We start from the raw sequence: 18,190 nt of genomic DNA on the forward strand, positions 1-18,190 counted from the left end.
GAGAAAGGGAGAGCAGGTGGGAAAAGAAGAGTGGACGGCATGGTCTGCGTGATATTAGGGGCGATCTGAGGTTTAGGAGCAGGTCAGCAGATGAGGACAGGTGGGGAGGTAGGAGGGAAGGGGAGATGAATATATGTTTGGAGCGTGCTGGGGTTTGGGGATAGCGAAGGAGAGTGAGGAGGAGTGGAGCAAAGACTGTGAGGGCATAGGTGAACATAGTAAGAGTAAGGTTTAACATTTGGAAAAAACAAACAAACAGTGGCAAACACCATTACAGAGAGTTAAATCTCACCTTCTGGTCATTTCTGGGACATTTCTGGTATATTTCTGATCCCCACTTAATAAATCCCACTTATGAAATCACACCAGACCAGGGTCATAACAGACCTGCACCATGCTTTGACTTACAAAAAGCCTGGGTGTTTCCATAGTACAATGAATGCGATGGTCTGAAGTATCTCTCAGGAGATGGCATCACAGCATTTGTCAGTCTCTTTTTTTCTGCATACTTTAACCCCTGTTAGAATTAGCGTAAGTATTTTACAATCGATTTAACTTTTCACTAGCAGGACCTGTGTGAGGTCATACCCATGTAACGAGAGGGGATAAGTGTGAATGCCCTACCCCAGATATTATCTGATCCTCAGCTGCTGTCACTCAAGAAGCTGATGATTTTATAAACTTTACTTTCAAGCTTTCTTGGATTTCAAAACCTAAACATCCGAGCTGACCATTAATGGCATGTATATAATCTGCCTGATGATGCCAGTATAGCACTGGCTTTAGCTTATATACGAAAGCCCTGGTGATTGGTTCCCTTACAGTTATCACTTCCTGGTGCACCTACCTGGTGAGAGAAGGATAATCTACTATTTGACTGTATTTTATGAACTTACAAACCTTCCTTTTTTTATAAAAATAAATTAATTTCTTATTTGGTTTACATGTGTAATCAGGATGAAGATCTTAGAAACCTTAAAATTAAAATTGTTGATGAAGAAGAAGAAATGGATTTAAGGAATGATCAGCCATGTAAGGAAGAGAACATTCCTGTTGAAATTAGCCCAGGTACGTAAAAAAAAAAAGAAATTGTCTGGAAAAAATCAGATTCTCCTCTTCACTCCCTATAACAATTACTAGTTAGTCATAGCTTTATAAAATTGCTCCTTAGGAGCAGTGTTCAGTACAGATTCTTGTTAGCCAGTGTTCAAAGCAGCTTTGGAAAGCACCTGACCTAGGCAGTTTAAAGGGAACCTGTCACCGGATGTTTATAATACTCACCTAACTGTGAGTGCAGAGCAGACTGGTCAGATGGGTGTCTTCGTTCTCCGGGTCCGTGCCTCCTCTTTCGGCCATCTTTGTCCTCCTTCTGAAGCTAGTGTAGATAACGCGTTCTACATCATTTACACTAGCCGACATTGAGGTCTCGCTCAGGCGCACTACAATATTTTGATCTGTCCTACTCAGGGCAGATCAAAGTGCGCCTGCACAGGACCTCAATGACGGGTAGTGTAGATGATGTAGAAGGTGTCATCCACACTAGCTTCAGAAGGAGGACAAAGATGGCCGAAAGAGGAGGCACGGACCCGGAGAATGGAGATGCCCATCCAACCAGTCTGCTCTGCACCGACCATTAAGTGAGTATTACAAACATCTGGTGACAGGTTCCCTTTAAAACATCAGTTTCAACATGGAGCTTAAAGCATCACTCCAGCGTTTTTTTTTGTTTTTTTTTCACCGCTGTAGTCGTGCTTTAAATCTTTGTCTCATGCCCCCTATCTTATACCTACCCTCCATCATTTTCATTCTTTTTCATGCCACTCCGGTCCCGCGGTGCCATTTCTTTGTCGCTCCTTATTGGGAGACCCAGACAATTGGGTGTATAGCTTATGCCTCCGGAGGCCACACAAAGTATTACACTAAAAGTGTAAAGCCCCTCCCCTTCAGCCTATACACCCCCCGTACTGCTACGGGCTCATCAGTTTTTATGCTTTGTGCGAAGGAGGTCAGACATGCACGCATAGCTCCACAGCTTAGTCAGCAGCAGCTGCTGACTATGTCGGATGGAAGAAAAGAGGGCCCATAACAGGGCCCCCAGCATGCTCCCTTCTCACCCCACTCTTGTCGGCGGTGTTGTTAAGGTTGAGGTATCCATTGCGGGTACGGAGGCTGGAGCCCACATGCTGTTTTCCTTCCCCATCCCTCAATTAGGGCTCTGGGTGAAGTGGGATCCTTTCGGTCTCCAGGCACAGGAGACCGTGCTCCATCCACAGCTCCTGAGGACCATGCTGGATAGGAGCCGAGTATCGTTCAGGGACATGGCCCTGCTACTTTGAGGTACTCTGTGTCCCCGTGGGGACCGCGCACAGCAACACTCCAGCATTGCTGGGTGTGCTAGTGCACCGGGGACAGCAGCGCTGACTGCGTTTGTGCCATTACACACTTCAGCGTCGCTGAGTGTGTTCGTGTAGGGGGACTGCCGCGCTGACCGCCGCTGCCATGGTTATCACTGCGGTGCGGCTGGGACTGTTAGTGCGCCGGGGACTTCCGCGCCGACCGCGCTTATACGGCGGCCGCGCTTATAACTCGAGTCCCCGGCTTTTGCGGCCTAGTCTCGTTTTCTTCCCGCCCCCAGCCCTGCCAGTCAGGGGAAGGGCGGGACGCTGTACAGGACGGCAGCACTGAGTGCTGGAGCATGCTTTGCATACTCCACCCCCCTCACTCTGCACAGTGGGGCACCAGTTCCCGCACTTTTCTGGGTCACGCCCACGGCTCCCTCCTCTCCTCAGGACGCCGGCAGCCATTCCTCTCAGCTCTGCTAACGCTGGAGAGGAGAGACAAGCTCAGGGAGACCCAGGCAGGATTTCTGGTGCCCACACAACCGCTTTGCGAAGGCGGTAAGCAGCACCTGTGGTGCTGGCCCCACTAGTGCAGAAGTGTACTTATAGATTATATGATTATAGACTATACTTTACACTGTATGGTGCACTGTTGATTTTTGTCTATATACCCTCCTGTATTGCTCAGAGGAGACAACAGCATGTCGTCCACAAATAGCAAGGGTGCCAAAGCACAGACTTACTATGCTGCCTGTGCAGCATGTACGGCTATACTGCCGGCAGGTTCCACTGACCCTCATTGTGTGCAATGCTCGGCCCCTGTGGCACTTTCTCAGCCGGAGCCTCTGCTAAGGGCGGCCCAGGGAGAACCACCTGTTAACATGACAGGGACGGAGTTTGCAGTTTTTACTGAAAGACTTTCTGAGACTATGGCTAAGATATTAGAAGCCTTGCAGTCCAGGCCGGCATCTCAAGCCAGGGGCACTGTGGAATCATTGCCCCCTGGTCCCCCTCAGTTGGAACAGCAATGTCCTCCCGGGGTGTCTCATGGATCCCAGGGTGAGGTCTCTGACACGGACCGCAGCCCCAGACCGATTAAGCGAGCTCGCTATGATATCCCCTCGACATCATCACAATGTTCAGGGTCTCAGCGAGAGGACTCTCTGTATGATGAAGCGGAGGTAGCTGATCAGGATTCTGATCCTGAAGCCGCTCTCAACCTTGATACTCCTGATGGGGACGCCATAGTGAATGATCTTATTGCGTCCATCAATGAAATGTTGGATATTTCTCCCTCAGCTCCTCCAGTGGAGGAGTCAGCTTCTCAGCAGGAGAAATTCCGTTTCAGGTTTCCCAAGCGTACAAAGAGTATGTTTCTGGACCACTCTGACTTCAGAGAGGCAGTCCAGAAACACCGAGCTTGTCCAGATAAGCGTTTTTCCAAGCGCCTTAAGGATACATGTTACCCTTTCCCCCCTGACGTGGTCAAGGGCTGGACTCAGTGTCCCAAGGTGGATCCTCCAATCTCCAGACTTGCGGCTAGATCCATAGTTGCAGTGGAAGATGGAGGTTCACTCAAGGATGCCACTGACAGACAGATGGAGCTCTGGTTGAAATCCATCTATGAAGCTATCGGCGCGTCTTTTGCTCCAGCATTCGCAGCCGTATGGGCACTCCAAGCTATCTCAGCTGGTCAGGCGCAAATTGACGCACTCACACGTACGTCTGCGCCGCAGGTGGCGTCTATAACCTCTCAAACGTCGGCATTTGCGTCCTACGCTATTAATGCTGTCCTGGACTCTGCGAGCCGTACGGCGGTTGCAGCCGACAATTCGGTGGCAATACGCAGGGCCTTGTGGCTGCGGGAATGGAAGGCAGATTCGGCTTCCAAAAAAGTGCTTAACTGGATTGCCATTTTCTGGCGACCGTTTGTTTGGTGAGAGATTGGATGAAATCATCAAACAATCCAAGGGAAAGGAAACATCCTTACCCCAGGCCAAACCAAAAACACCCCAACAGAGGAGGGGACAGTCGAGGTTTCGGTCCTTTCGGGGTGCGGGCAGGTCCCAATTCTCCTCGTCCAAAAGGCCTCAGAAGGATCAGAGGAACTCCGACGCATGGCGGTCTAAATCACGCCCTAAAAAGACCGCCGGAGGTGCCGCTACTAAGGCGGCTTCCTCATGACTTACGGCCTCCTCACACCGCATCCTCGGTCGGTGGCAGGCTCTCCCGCTTTTGCGACACCTGGCTGCCACAAGTAAAAGACCGTTGGGTGAGAGACATTTTGTCTCACGGTTACAGGATAGAGTTCAGCTCTCGTCCTCCGACTCGATTCTTCAGAACATCTCCGCCTCCCGAGCGAGCCGAGGCTCTTCTGCAGGCGGTGGGCATTCTGAAGGCAGAAGGAGTGGTGGTCCCGGTTCCTCTTCAGCAACAGGGCCACGGTTTCTACTCCAACCTGTTTGTGGTTCCAAAGAAGGACGGGTCCTTCCGTCCTGTTTTGGACCTAAAACTGCTCAACAAACACGTAAGGACCAGGCGGTTCCGGATGGAATCCCTCCGCTCCGTCATCGCCTCAATGTCCCAAGGAGATTTCCTAGCATCGATCGATATCAAGGATGCTTATCTCCACGTACCAATTGCTCCAGAGCATCAGCGCTTCTTGCGCTTCGCCATAGGAGACGAACACCTTCAGTTCGCGGCACTGCCGTTCGGCCTGGCGACAGCCCCAAGGGTTTTCACCAAGGTCACGGCTACAGTAGTTGCGGTCCTCCACTCTCAGGGTCACTCAGTGATACCTTACTTAGACGATCTGCTGGTCAAGGCACCCTCTCAAGAGGCATGCCAACACAGCCTCAACGTTACTGGGAGATTCTCCAGAGTTTCGGGTGGATCATCAATTTTCCAAAGTCAAATCTGACACCGGTCCAATCGCTGACATATCTTGGCATGGAGTTTCATACTCTTCCAGCGATAGTGAAGCTTCCGCTGGACAAACAGCGTTCACTACAGACAGGGGTGCAATCTCTCCTTCAAGGTCGGTCACACCCCTTGAGGCGCCTCATGCACTTCCTGGGGAAGATGGTGGCAGCAATGGAAGCAGTCCCTTTCGCGCAGTTTCACCTGCGTCCACTTCAATGGGACATCCTACGCAAGTGGGACAGGATGCCGACGTCCCTAGACAGGAACGTTTCCCTCTCTCAGGCAACCAAAGCTTCCCTTCGGTGGTAGCTTCTTCCCACTTCATTATCGAAGGGGAAATCCTTCCTACCCCCATCCTGGGCGGTGGTCACGACGGACGCGAGTCTGTCAGGGTGGGGAGCAGTTTTTCTCCACCACAGGGCTCAGGGTACGTGGACTCAGCAAGAGTCCTCACTTCAGATCAATGTTCTGGAGATCAGGGCAGTGTATCTTGCCCTAAAAGCGTTCCAGCAGTGGCTGGAAGGCAAGCAGATCCGAATTCAGTCGGACAACTCCACAGCGGTGGCTTACATCAACCACCAAGGTGGGACACGCAGTCGGCAAGCCTTCCAGGAAGTCCGGCGGATTCTGCTGTGGGTGGAAGCCACAGCATCCACCATATCCGCAGTTCACATCCCGGGCGTAGAAAACTGGGAAGCAGACTTTCTCAGTCGCCAGGGCATGGACGCAGGGGAATGGTCCCTTCACCCGGACGTGTTTCAGGAGATCTGTTGCCGCTGGGGGATGCCGGACGTCGACCTAATGGCGTCACGGCACAACAACAAGGTCCCAACATTCATGGCTCGATCTCAAGATCACAGAGCTCTGGCGGCAGACGCCTTAGTTCAGGATTGGTCGCAGTTTCGGCTTCCTTATGTGTTTCCTCCTCTGGCACTGTTGCCCAGAGTGTTACGCAAGATCAGGGCCGACTGCCGCCGCGTCATCCTCGTCGCTCCAGACTGGCCGAGGAGGTCGTGGTACCCGGATCTGTGGCATCTCACGGTCGGCCAACCGTGGGCACTGCCAGACCGACCAGATTTGCTGTCTCAAGGGCCGTTTTTCCATCTGAATTCTGCGGCCCTCAACCTGACTGTGTGGCCATTGAGTCCTGGATCCTAGCGTCTTCAGGATTATCTCAAGAGGTCATTGCCACTATGAGACAGGCTAGGAAACCAACGTCCGCCAAGATCTACATTTCTCGTACGGCGCCCCTGCGCCGCTCGGATGCACTCTTTGTCCTTGTCGCTGGCCAGCGTAAAGGGACACAAGCTTCCAAGTCAACCCTGGCTCGGTGGATCAAGGAACCAATTCTCGAAGCTTACCGTTCCTCGGGGCTTCCGGTTCCCTCAGGACTGAAGGCCCATTCTACCAGGGCCGTGGGAGCGTCCTGGGCCTTGCGACACCGGGCTACGGCTCAGCAGGTGTGTCAGGCAGCTACCTGGTCGAGCCTGCACACTTTCACGAAGCACTATCAGGTGCATACCTATGCTTCGGCAGATGCCAGCCTAGGTAGGCGAGTCCTTCAGGCGGCAGTTGCCCACCTGTAGGACGGAGCCGTTACGGCTCTATTATGAGGTATAATTTACCCACCCAGGGACTGCTTTTGGACGTCCCAATTGTCTGGGTCTCCCAATAAGGAGCGACAAAGAAGAAGGGAATTTTGTTTACTTACCGTAAATTCCTTTTCTTCTAGCTCCAATTGGGAGACCCAGCACCCGCCCCTGTTTTTGTATAACACATGTTGTTCATGTTAAATGGTTTCAGTTCTCCGATATTCCTTCGGATTGAATTTACTTTAAACCAGTTTATAATTTTTTCCTCCTTCGGGCTTTTGCACCAAAACTGATGAGCCCGTAGCAGTACGGGGGGTGTATAGGCTGAAGGGGAGGGGCTTTACACTTTTAGTGTAATACTTTGTGTGGCCTCCGGAGGCATAAGCTATACACCCAATTGTCTGGGTCTCCCAATTGGAGCTAGAAGAAAAGGAATTTACGGTAAGTAAACAAAATTCCCTTCTTTGTGACCGTAACTTCTGATTGGCCGGATGTCAGAAGTTATGTCACAAATGCTCAATGCAAGTCGACGAGAGCAAGAACGAGGCTCTCATAAAGTTGTATTGATTTGTTAGCTCTGGCGCAATCCGTGAAACACTGAAACTGCCACCATGTTACAAAGTGCCGGAGACCGACCTGAGCATTGGTGAAAACGGATGAAGATGCCATAAGATAAGTATAAGATAGGGGTTAGGGTACTTTGATTTAATATACAACTAAAAAAAAGAAACGCTGGAGTGGTCCTTTAAGAGAGAAGGAAGGGAGTGAAGAATATACAAAGATGTATTACTTTGAAAACAGTCATTTCATTTAAAAAAAAATAATTGTAGTTTCTCCTTAAAAATGAGGAATGTGAAAAAATAAAGCTACTTTCCTTTTTTCCAGATGGCCACAACAAGGACTTGGGACAAAGACTCTTTTCGGCCACAAACTGTGAAGAAAATGACAATAATCATTATCTATGTTTAGGATGTGGGAAATGGTTTAAACACAGATTAAATCAGAAAACTCGCACAGAAGAGACAGAATTTCGATGTTCACAATGTAGGAAATGTTCAAACCTGAAATCAGGTCTGGCTGAAAATCAGAAAATTCACACAGGTGAGAAATCATTTTCACGTGTGGATTTTGCCAAGAAATCATGTCGAGTCGAACATAAGAAAATTGATAAAGATGATAAGATGTTTTCATGTTCTGAATGTGGGAAATGTTTTACAAAGAAATCAAATTTAGTACAACATCAGATCATCCATACAGGAAAGAAGCCTTTTGCGTGCCCCAAATGTGGAAAATGTTTCACCAAGAAGTATGGTCTGGTTAACCATTATTGGATTCACACAGGAGGGAAACCATTTTCATGTCCAGAATGTGGAAAATCGTTTACCCAGAAATCAGATCTTGTCAAACATCATAGAAGTCACACAGGAGAGAGGCCGTTTTCATGTTCAGAATGTGGAAAAAGTTTTACTCAGAAATCAGACCTTTATAAACATCAGAAAATCCACACAGGAGAGAAGCCGTTTTCATGTTCAGAGTGTGGGAAATGTTTTAGCAAGAAATCGGATCTTGTTAAACATCAGAGAATTCACACAGGAGAAAGGCCATTTTCATGTCCTGAATGTGGAAATTCTTTTACCCAGAAATCAGATCTTGTTAAGCATCATAGAAGTCATACAGGGGAAAAGCCATTTCCATGCTCAGAATGCAGTAAACGTTTTGCTCTAAAATCAGGACTTGTTAAGCATCAGAAAATCCACACAGGAGAGAAGCCATTTCCATGCTCAGAATGTGTTAAATGCTTTGCCAAGAAATCAGCTCTTGTTAAACATCAGAGAATTCACACAGGGGAGAGGCCATTTCCATGTTTGGTATGTGGAAAACGTTTTACCCAGAAATCTGTTCTTGTAAAACATCAGAGAATTCATCAGGAGGTGGTGATTGCACCTGACGTCTCACATAACAGGAGTCTTCCCAGTTCTTGAACTTTTCAGTTTGGATGGGATAGGTCTTGATTAGTGATTAGAGAGCACTTCCATGCTCGGGTGCTCGGTACTCGTAACAAGCAATTGGATGCATCGGATGGGCGCGACTCAAGTACCCATTGACTTCCATTATACTCGGGCACTTGAGTCGCGCCCATCCGAGCATCCAACTGCTCATTACGAGTACCGAGCACCCGAGCATGGTAGTGCTCCCTCATCACTAGTCTTCATCTATCCCCTGCTATACTAACAATTTTGTCACAATCCAAGCAGAGAAAAGTATTGCACAGAACATTATTTTTTTATTTGAAGTTGCTATTTGAGATTTTTGTTTCGTGGAATGTGTTTACATTATTTTTTAACTTATTTTCAAATTTATTTTAAAGAGGAAAAAAATGCTACAATTCTTATCATTTTATGCTCTAACGTAAATGTATTATTACATTGTAAAAATATCCAATATATGCAATATATGGATCTTATTTAATGCTTTTAATAATTTATTTTTGTAAAAAAATAAATAAAAAAAAAAGAGCTCCCTTGTGTTGTTTTATTTTTGAGCTTTCATTGGGTCATAGTTGCTTGTTTTGAACGCTTCAATTACAGGTTATGGCAGCATTCAAAGTGTTAAACAGCACAGATCAATAAAGATGTGAGTGAACAAGCCAGATAAAAATATATATTTTTTATTGAAAAGTTGATTAAAACAAACATATAGGAACAAACAATGATAAGGACACATTCAAATACCCTCAGGTAGACAGAATATTAGGACAATAAATAGCATAAATGCACAGTAGCCGTGTGTCAAAAAAACCATATGAGGTGGTGCACCAAAAGATCAGACGAAAAATATTTTCGATAATAGAATATTTCTTAGAGAAAACCAATAGTCTTAAGCGGGCTTTACACGCTGCGACATCGCTAATGCGGAGTCGTTGGGGTCACGGAATTCGTGACGCACATCCGGCCGCATTAGCGATGCCGTTGTGTGTGACACCGTTAAGCGATTTTGCATCGTTGCAAAAACGTGCAAAATCGCTAATCGGCGACACGGGGGTCCATTCTCAAATCTCGTTACTGCAGCAGTAACGAGGTTGTTCCTCGTTCCTGCGGCAGCACACATCGCTGCGTGTGACGCCGCAGGAACGAGGAGGCTCCCCTTACCTGCCTCCCGGCCGCTATGCGGAAGGAAGGAGGTGGGCGGGATGTTACGTCCCGCTCATCTCCGCCCCTCCGCTGCTATTGGGCGGCGGTTCAGTGACGTTTCAGTGACGCCGCACGGACCGCCCCCTTAGAAAGGAGGCGGTTCGCCGGTCACAGCGACGTCGCCGGACAGGTAAGTATGTGTGACGGCTGTGGGCGATGTTGTGCGGCACGGGCAGTGATATGCCCGTGTCGCGCAACAGATGGGGGCGGGTACCCACACTAGCGATATCGGGACCGATATCGCAGTGTGTAAAGTAGCCTTTAGCTAGATGAAAATAATGTCCCAAGGGGAACATATGGGGATGAGGAATATACAGTCAATTCATGCCTAACAGAACTTTTTTCCACTGGAGACTAAACATGTGAGAGCCCCATTCCTATTGCTACAACATGTGGCAAGTATCAGGGGAAATCAGAAGGGCATATCTATAGTATCAACAGGATTATAATCCTATAAGATGTAACCACAATGATCATAAAAATCAATCATGAATATATCAAGTGGTAAAGACACAGAGATAATACCCCAAGTACCAGCAATCCTAAGGAAGGGAACGAGATCTCAACCAGACATGTGGAGATAAAGCAAATATATAAACAATTTATGCCAAAATGCACTTTTTCTACATCGGGGCTAAACATATGAAAACCTCATTCCCAATGCTGCAATATATGGCAGATGTTATAGCAAGCCAAAGGGGCCATAGCTGCAGTATCAACAAGATTCCCCTTGGGACATTATTTTCATCTAGCTAAGACTATTGGTTTTCTCTAAGAAATATTCTATTATCGAAAATATTTTTCGTCTGATCTTTTGGTGCACCACCTCATATGGTTTTTTTGACACACGGCTACTGTGCATTTATGCTATTTATTATCCTAATATTCTGTCTACCTGAGGGTATTTGAATGTGTCCTTATCATTGTTTGTTCCTATATGTTTGTTTTAATCAAATTTTCAATAAAAAATATATATTTTTATCTGGCTTGTTCACTCACATCTTTATAGGTTTTCATCATTGAATGAGTGGAGCTACCATTTATATTTTGGTCATTTAATTGGTTCTTATTCAGATCAATAGTTAGCACTCCCTCACATGAGCATACAACTTGGACTAGTGCGATCCAATGTTTTGTCAGATAGCACTTGGTTCAGTGTTATAGTATGGGCTAGTGCCGATCGGCACTTTTTTTCTCATGCCAATACAGCATGAGAATAAAAAGCACAGCATGCTGCGAGTGGCAGAGTAAATAACACGGCATGCACCCATTCAAGTCTATGGGTGCGTGGAAATCATTGGACCACCATTGGATGACATCACAGAACTGAGAAATTTTGTTCTCCATCTTCTACTGCTCTGTTCTACAATTCTCTCATGCGAGAAAATCTGATCGCACTACACTGACACTGATCAAACTGATTGGACTGTCATCAACATAATCGATCCCATTATTATGCATAGAGAATATGCGATCCTGTGACCACAGCACAGAACTGCAACTATAGTGCCTTGTGAAAGTATTCACCTTCTTGGCTTTTTTCCTCTTTTTACCTACAGGCCTCTATTACACTATCCCTACTCCAGAAGCTTGCCCTACAGTAAGTTCAGAATAAGAACAGTGTTGTTAGAGAATAGAATAGCTTCCACTTAGCCCTGAAAAGGACTGTAGTTTTACTGTTGTACCAGCAGGTACTGTCACGCGTCCCTTCTCCAGCCAACTATCTCCGTAGTCCGTACACTATTTCTGGGTAGAGTGTGGCAAACATGGCGTTATGGGTCTTATATAGACACGATGATGCTGTGTGGGCAACCAATCACAGTAATGCCAGTAGCCAAGATGGCTGCAGCATTACAATGATTGGCAGGCAATCCCTGCATGTTTACTAGCTGATGGCTTTGGAGGGACACAAAGAACTGCAGACAGATTTCAGCTGGAAATCATTGGAAAGTCACGGAATGCAGGGCACACAATAGGTTTTGCTAGGATGTGGGGTTTTTTTTTCATTTTTGGAGTTCTTCAAAACTACACCATGCTCTTGTTTATGCTGTAGATTCAGCTTTTTAATTGGGTAAAAAAACTTGCTAGTTTTTTGTGTATTGCAAATCACAACACATGCCTTTGTGTTAAAAATCTTGCAATCAATAATCACATGATTTAAAATGGAAAATAAAAGCAACTAAAAAAACAAATCCAATAAAAGACCATAAAAACACAGGGTCACTTACATGCGTTATTTTTTAAGGGGGGGATAAGTGACAACAAATGCCAATATTGTGTGAAAGATGTCCTTAGGAAATATGTTATATATGTGTGCGTGTGTACATATATATAATTAGCTTAAAATTGCACCAAAAGAACTGATAGCCTGAAAAATAGTGGAACAAAGAAACAAAAAATATCAAAGTTTAATGGACCCTGATATTGCAGGCCAAGTGTTTTGGAGGATATCAATGGATCATGATGGACCTGTGATCTCAGAGCGGTCCAAATGTTTTTGTGGACACCAATGGACCATGATGGAGCTGTGATCTTTTTACCTACAGTGCTGGCCAAAAGTATTGGCACCACTGCAATTCTGTCAGATAATACTCAGTTTCTTCTTGCAAATGATTGCAATCACAAATTCTTTGGTATTATTATCTTCATTTATTTTGCTTGCACTGAAAAAACGTAAAAGAGAATGAAACAAAACTCAAATCATTGATCATTTCACACAAAACTCCAAAAATGGGCCAGACAAAAGTATTGGCACCCTTAGCCTAATACTTGGTTGCACAACCTTTAGCCAAAATAACTGCGAACAACCACTTCCGGTAACCATCAATGAGTTTCTTACAATGCTTTGCTGTAATTTTAGACCATTCTTCTTTGGCAAACTGCTCCAGGTCCCTGAGATTTGAAGGGCGCCTTCTCCAAACTGCCATTTTGAGATCTCTCCACAGGTGTTCTATGGGATTCAGGTCTAGACTCATTGCTGGCCACTTTAGTAGTCTCCAGTGCTTTCTATCAAACCATTTTCTAGTGCTTTTTGAAGTGTGTTTTGGGTCATTGTCCTGCTGGAAGACCCATGACCTCTGAGGAAGACCCAGCTTTCTCACACTGGGCCCTACATTATGTTGCAAAATTTGTTGGTAGTCTTCAGACTTCCTAATGCCATGCACACGGTCAAGCAGTCCAGTGCCAGAGGCAGCAAAGCAACCCCAAAACATCAGGGAACCTCCGCCATGTTTGACTGTAGGGACCATGTTCTTTTCTTTGAATGCCTCTTTTTTTTTCCTGTAAACTCTATGTTGATGGCTTTTCCCAAAAAGCTCTACAGTTGTCTCAACATTCTTCCAAAACATTTTAGGCTTTCTCAAGTAAGTTTTGGCAAACTCCAACCTGGCTTTTTTATGTCTCGGGGTAAGACGTGGGGACTTCCTGGGTATCCTACCATACAGTCCCTTTTCATTCAGACGCCGACGGATAGTACGGGTTGACACTGTTGTACCCTCAGACTGCAGGGCAGCTTGAACTTGTTTGGATGTTAGTCGAGGTTCTTTATCCACCATCTGCACAATCTTGCGTTGAAATCTCTCGTCAATTTTTCTTTTCCTTCCACTTCTAGGGAGGTTAGCCACAGTGCCATGGGCTTTAAACTTCTTGATGACACTGCGCACCGTAGACACAGGAACTTTCAGGTCTTTGGAGATGGACTTGTAGCCTTGAGATTGCTCATGCTTCCTCACAATTTGGATTCTCAAGTCCTCAGACAGTTCTTTGGTCTTCTTTCTTTTCTCCATGCTCAATGTGGTACACACAAGGACACAGGACAGAGGTTGTCAACTTTAATCCATGTCAATTGGCTGCAAGTGTGATTTAGTTATTGCCAACACCTGTTAGGTGCCACAGGTAAGTTACAGGTGCTGTTAATTACACAAATTAGAGAAGAATCACATGATTTTTCAAACAGTGCCAATACTTTTGTCCTCCCCCTAATAGGGAGGCAACTCTTAAAACATCAATAGAGCGGTATAGATTGAGTATAAAAGATAGAAAACACAAACGTTTTGCAAGAGATTTAAAGGACTTTAAAGAAAAACAGGCCTACAATTTTGTAGACAGTAGGCAAAAGATTCCCCCAAGTGATATATCGTCCACAGAAGCTGAATCATCAGATTCAGAAAACCGCACTACGAAGAATTGGTGGAATCCCAGAGGACCACCAAAGAGAAAATGGAAGGGGGGTTATATGAAGGGAAGAGGGAATGGAAGACAATATCAAGACAGACCCCAAGGAGGGCTAGATGGTTCATCTACCTCTGGGCAATCATCTGCTTCCTTAGCCCCGCCTTCCACCACCTCTTCTTTTTTAGAAATGAGGGAATCAAGACCATACGACCTGAGGGAAAGGGCTCCCCATGGAATAAACAAAGTCTAAGTCACACTGTAAATCAGAGAACTACTATGACACAGGTGATTAATTTATCTAGCTATAATCTCTTGGAAAATGAATTAACAGTACTTAAGGCAGGTTTAGGATTTGTGCCTACAGTTAGATTTGATGTATTCTCATGGATAAAAGATCTTAACGTATTTATACGTAAATTGAGATGGAAAAAGCACTATACAATTTTAAATCGGAACAGATGTCAGCAGTTGGATATTCCGATGGATATGTTGAATGATTTTGACAACCTAGTAAGTTTGGAAGAGGAAGGGAATAGAAGAACGGGTGAAGGCCCCTTTTCCTCGCTGAAGAATAGGAGTACAAAAATGCCACCTCAAGGAGAACAAGACAGCACAGAGATTTTTTGTAAATTGGTAACTATGGATCTAATGAAAATTAATCCTAAATATCATCCAGCTCCGAAAAATCTCACTCGATATGAGAAAGAAGCCCTAGAAAGTCTAGAGAAAAATCAAGAGATCATAATAAAACCGGCAGACAAAGGCGGTAATACGGTCGTTATGGATAGAGAAAACTATTTAAAAATGTGCATGTCTCTTCTGTTGGATAAACAAACATACGAGATCCTTAAACAGGATCCCACGGATATTTTTCTGGGGGAATTAAAGCTGATATTGACAGAAGCTCAAAATAACAAATTAATCAGTAAAGATGAATTTGAATTCCTTCTACCAAAGCATCCACAAATAGCTACTTTTTACACAGTACCTAAGATACACAAGGGGTTGGATCCCCTAAAAGGACGACCTATAGTGTCCGGGATCAACGCCTTGTGTCAAAATAGCAGTACCTATATGGATCACATCCTGCGTCCGTTTGTTATGGCCCTTCCTTCACACATCAGGGACACAATGGATCTCCTTAGGAGATTGGAAGGGATGACGGTTGAAAAAGAAACTATATTAGTGTCAATTGACGTCGAATCATTATACAGTCGGATACCCCATCATGTTGGCCTAAAAGCTATTAACCATTTTTTGTCATCTCGAGGTACACAGTTTGCCCTCCACAATGAATTTATACAAGAACTAATGAGATTCATCCTCACCAGAAACTACTTTATTTTCAATTCAATATTTTTCCACCAGCTCAGGGGCACAGCAATGGGGAGCCCGTGTGCCCCCACCTATGCCAACTTGTTCCTGGGCTGGTGGGAGGATACGGTAGTTTTTGGTGAGGAAGACAATGAATGGACCCCCCAGATTATGTTCTGGGGGAGATATATTGACGATGTCATTGTCTTGTGGAATGGGTCAAATGAATCTTTTATCTCATTCGTCGAACATCTAAACATCAATGATATAGGCCTCAAACTAACATATGAGATTGGTGGGGACAAAATCCCGTTCCTGGATATCTTTATACAAAAGGATGAAGAAGGGAGACTAAAAACTGATGTGTATAGGAAACCAAATTGCACGAACAACTTACTACACTGGAATAGTCATCATCCTCCCCCCCTTAAGAGAGGCATACCCAAGGGACAGTTCCTGAGATTGCGTAGGAACTGTTCCTTGGAGAGTGACTTCGATAAACAATCAAGATCTTTGACGAATAGATTTCTCCAGAGAGGATATCCTGGAGAAACAATAAAAAAGGCCCAGGATTTTGCTTGGAGAAGCCAAAGGACGGAGTTATTGGTCCCTAGACAAAAGGAGGATCAAGATATCAAAACAAGACTAATAGGGACCTTTGACGACCAGAATCATAGAGTTCTGGGGATCCTGAAAAAATACTGGGGAATACTTCGGAGTGATCCAGACATTAGTAATGCAATCATGGAGACACCATCAGTAACATATAGGAGAGGACGCACGATAGGGGACCAGCTGGTACACAGTCTCTATACTCCCCCCCAAAAGAAGGGCACCTGGTTAGATCATAGAGGAATTGGTACATATAGATGTGGAAAATGCTCTTTCTGTAAATTTGTTATTCCATCTAAAGAATTCATCAGTGTGAGCACGGGTAGAGTCTATAAAAATAGAAATTTTGGCAATTGTAAGACTGAAGGATTAGTATACTTGTGTACCTGCTCCTGCCCACTAGATTATGTGGGAAAGACAAAAAGACAATTTAGAATTAGGATCAGTGAGCATTTGGGAGATGTTAGAAATAAGAGAGACACCCCCATTGCCCGCCATGTGAATGGCTGTCATGGGGGTGATGTGGGATCCCTGTCCTTTAGGATCATAGAAACAGTGCCCAAATCCATCAGAAGGGGGGATTGGGACAAGATAATTTTACAGAGGGAGACAAGGTGGATGTTTTGGTTGCAATCTATTCATCCTAAGGGATTAAATGAGCAACTCAGTTTTGTAAGCTTTATATAGGTGAAGATTTAACAATAATCCAGCAAGACATATAAGTTGCCTTCCAAGAGAAGGACAATGTCTAGGGAAAAGAAAAGGACTGCTAAAAAGACTTTATAGTAGTTGATATCCATAGAAAGTAAACAATAAATAGGGTAGGAGTAAAATTTAGAAATCATATACACAACCTTGCTTGATACCAAATATCCTTTGCATCAACATACGCTCCAGCTCTCCGAGTTTAAATCACTAGATAAATAATTCGAATTGTGAATTAATCCCCCTTTATGTTACATGGAGTCTGTATAAATCAGCATAATATGAATCCTATCAGAGCCTTACATGAACTATCCTCATGGTGTTACCAACCCTAGAGACAAATGGATGATATATTTGACTACTATATGTATTTCCCATAATCAGTGGTGGAATGTATTGGAATCGGCTGGTCCCCATCCTTTAGCGCTTTCTGAATATTACATCCATACAAACAGGAACGGTTACCATAGAAACGAACAGCGACACAGTGGAATGAGTATCTTTATTAACAATGATCTGATCGGAAGTGACATATCGCCCCCTGATATCACTCATTAAAACTCTGTGGCTATAATTAATATTTTTCGAAAAAATAGGATATAATAAACGTTATGGATACATCAAGATCCGTTTTGATTATGGTCCGTTTATAAATGGACATATTAAATAAAACTTTATTAGTAACGAACAGACCGGAAGTGACGAATCGCCACCCGGCAATATATATAAATATGGGGGAATAGATTGATCCGTAGAAATGGAACATAGATGCACCCGAGTAACGGATCTAGGGATACTATGGCCAAATCGGATTCAGATATAGGTTATGATCCGTTGAAAGGAGGATAAGGTAAAATTCTAAAACGGAAGTGACGTATCGCATCTCTGCCCGAGTAACCGGATTTAGTCATAGGAAATGACCTCACGGGCAATATGTAGCCTGATAGGCTGGTAGAGATGACAATCATCTCACCTTGATTGGAAACCGGAAACAGAGACCTTATGGAGGGGTATTTAAACCTGAAGGGAAGCCACATTCAGCAGGCGTGTATTACCTGCACTCCCAGCTGACTATCCGGTATATATCTAGACATCTGTTTGCCGTTTTCACCTAATAGTAAGTACTACAAACTTTCGGGAAATAATGTTGTCTTTGGAGAAATTTATGTTCTCCCTTGCATGTTTTTTTGTAGTTAAATTTATCTCCATATTGGAGGGGAACTGGACCCAATGGGTGACGGATATGAACCATCGCAGATCTAATAATGGCACAGGACAGATACTATTTTTTTGTGCAGTCATGTCTGCAAGTGAGTACTGTATGGCTAGTAAGATATGGATA

General features: G+C 44.8%; 1 protein-coding gene across 2 annotated transcripts in view; it reads left to right on the forward strand.

Annotated features, from left to right (window-relative positions):
* LOC142311253 (uncharacterized) overlaps nucleotides 1–8,876 on the forward strand; it is a 37,080-nt gene extending 28,204 nt beyond the window's left edge. For both annotated transcript variants that reach the window (XM_075349490.1, XM_075349489.1), the window contains exons 6-7: nucleotides 957–1,068; nucleotides 7,739–8,876. In XM_075349490.1, the coding sequence (XP_075205605.1) occupies nucleotides 957–1,068; nucleotides 7,739–8,835 (1,209 nt within the window). In that variant the 3' untranslated portion in view covers nucleotides 8,836–8,876. The remainder of the gene's footprint in view (nucleotides 1–956; nucleotides 1,069–7,738) is intronic.
* The last annotated feature ends 9,314 nt before the right edge of the window (nucleotides 8,877–18,190 follow it).

This window comes from Anomaloglossus baeobatrachus, chromosome 5, assembly GCF_048569485.1.
Source record: "Anomaloglossus baeobatrachus isolate aAnoBae1 chromosome 5, aAnoBae1.hap1, whole genome shotgun sequence".
Lineage (NCBI taxonomy): Eukaryota > Metazoa > Chordata > Amphibia > Anura > Aromobatidae > Anomaloglossus > Anomaloglossus baeobatrachus.